The sequence below is a fragment of the Porcisia hertigi genome, chromosome 34 (assembly GCF_017918235.1).
Source record: "Porcisia hertigi strain C119 chromosome 34, whole genome shotgun sequence".
Taxonomy (NCBI): Eukaryota; Euglenozoa; class Kinetoplastea; order Trypanosomatida; family Trypanosomatidae; genus Porcisia; species Porcisia hertigi.
The window spans coordinates 987,918-989,241 of record NC_090593.1 but is presented as its reverse complement, the minus strand read 5'-3'; the positions used below and the strand labels follow the sequence as shown (position 1 = coordinate 989,241).

Sequence of the window (1,324 nt, the reverse complement as noted above, 5' to 3'; positions counted from 1 at the left end):
GAAGATGCCAGGGCGGGAGAGGGAGAGCGTCCACTGCGCTGTGACAGATCACCAGAGCTGCCTTCCTTCCTCCTCTCTCCCCCCTCCCCCTTCTTCCCTCCCCCCCCCTCTTCCCCTCCATCGCTGTTACGGATGTAGCAGGCAAGCTAGGGACTAACTAGTTATGCACACACTAACTTGCTGCTTTTCTTGGTGAGGTGAGGGCAGTGGAAGGACTTCTCAATTACCCCTCCCCTCCTCCTCCCCTCCTCCTCCTCCTCTTCCTCCCCTCCCCCTGTGGTGCATCTAGGGCAAAATTCCGTTCTTCGCACCTTCTCAACATCATATAGGCTGCGTACGTGCGTGTGTGTGTGTGTGTGTGTGTCTCCCCCATCTTTGACGTATCACTGGCGCGCTGCCCAGAACGCAGATACCACCCCGTTCTTCATAGCCGCTTGTCTTCCAGTTTCGACCTTCGTGCTCTCTTCTGACTCCGGCCATCTGCGCTAAAGAAGGGGGAGGAGGAGGGAAAAAAGGAAGAGACGAGAAAAAAATGATGAACACCAGTAGCCGTTTAGCGGGTCCTCTGCGCACCACCGCGCCAGCGGCATCAGCGCCGTCCGCCGCGGCACGCCGTCGCTTCCAACTGACGGAGGAGCAGCGGCAGGAGATTCGAGAGGCGTTCGAGCTGTTTGACTCCGACAAGAACGGTCTTATCGACGTTCATGAGATGAAGGTTAGCATGCGTGCGCTCGGCTTCGATGCGAAGCGGGAGGAGGTCTTGCAGCTCATGCAAGACTGCGCGGCCCGGGACCAGAAAAACCAGCCACTTATGGACCTGCCGGGCTTCACCGATATCATGACGGAGAAGTTCGCGCAGCGGGACCCCCGGCAGGAGATGGTGAAGGCGTTTCAACTCTTCGATGAAAACAACACTGGGAAAATCTCACTTCGCTCGCTGCGTCGTGTGGCACGGGAGCTGGGTGAAAACATGAGCGACGAAGAGTTGCAGGCGATGATTGACGAGTTTGACGTGGACCAAGATGGTGAGATTAACCTTGAAGAGTTTCTCGCTATTATGCTGGAGGACGACGACTACTAGAGAAGGGAAAGTGTATTCTGTAGGGAGTGGGAAGGGGAGAGGCTAAATAGGGATTTTTTTCTCCATTTGGGGCCATTGCTTGGTCTTGTGCGCGCTTCAAACAACACGGGGAGGGGGGGGGGACGCAAGGAGGGCATCTGCTGTTGCACCAAGCAGGAGTGATTTGTAATATTGGAGATGAATGTTTTTATGCGACACTAGCCCCCCCACAAGTCGCGTGCTCCTTGTGAATCCACTTTTTTT

The 1,324-nt window shown here is 55.7% G+C and overlaps 1 protein-coding gene across 1 annotated transcript; it reads left to right on the top strand.

Moving 5' to 3' along the window:
* Nucleotides 1-532: 532 nt before the first annotated feature.
* Nucleotides 533-1,081, top strand: JKF63_01805 (uncharacterized protein; the record flags this gene model as incomplete). Its single annotated transcript, XM_067897851.1, has 1 exon — nt 533-1,081. The coding sequence occupies one exon, from the start codon at nt 533-535 to the stop codon at nt 1,079-1,081; it is 549 nt and encodes a 182-aa protein (XP_067754008.1).
* Nucleotides 1,082-1,324: the final 243 nt, after the last annotated feature.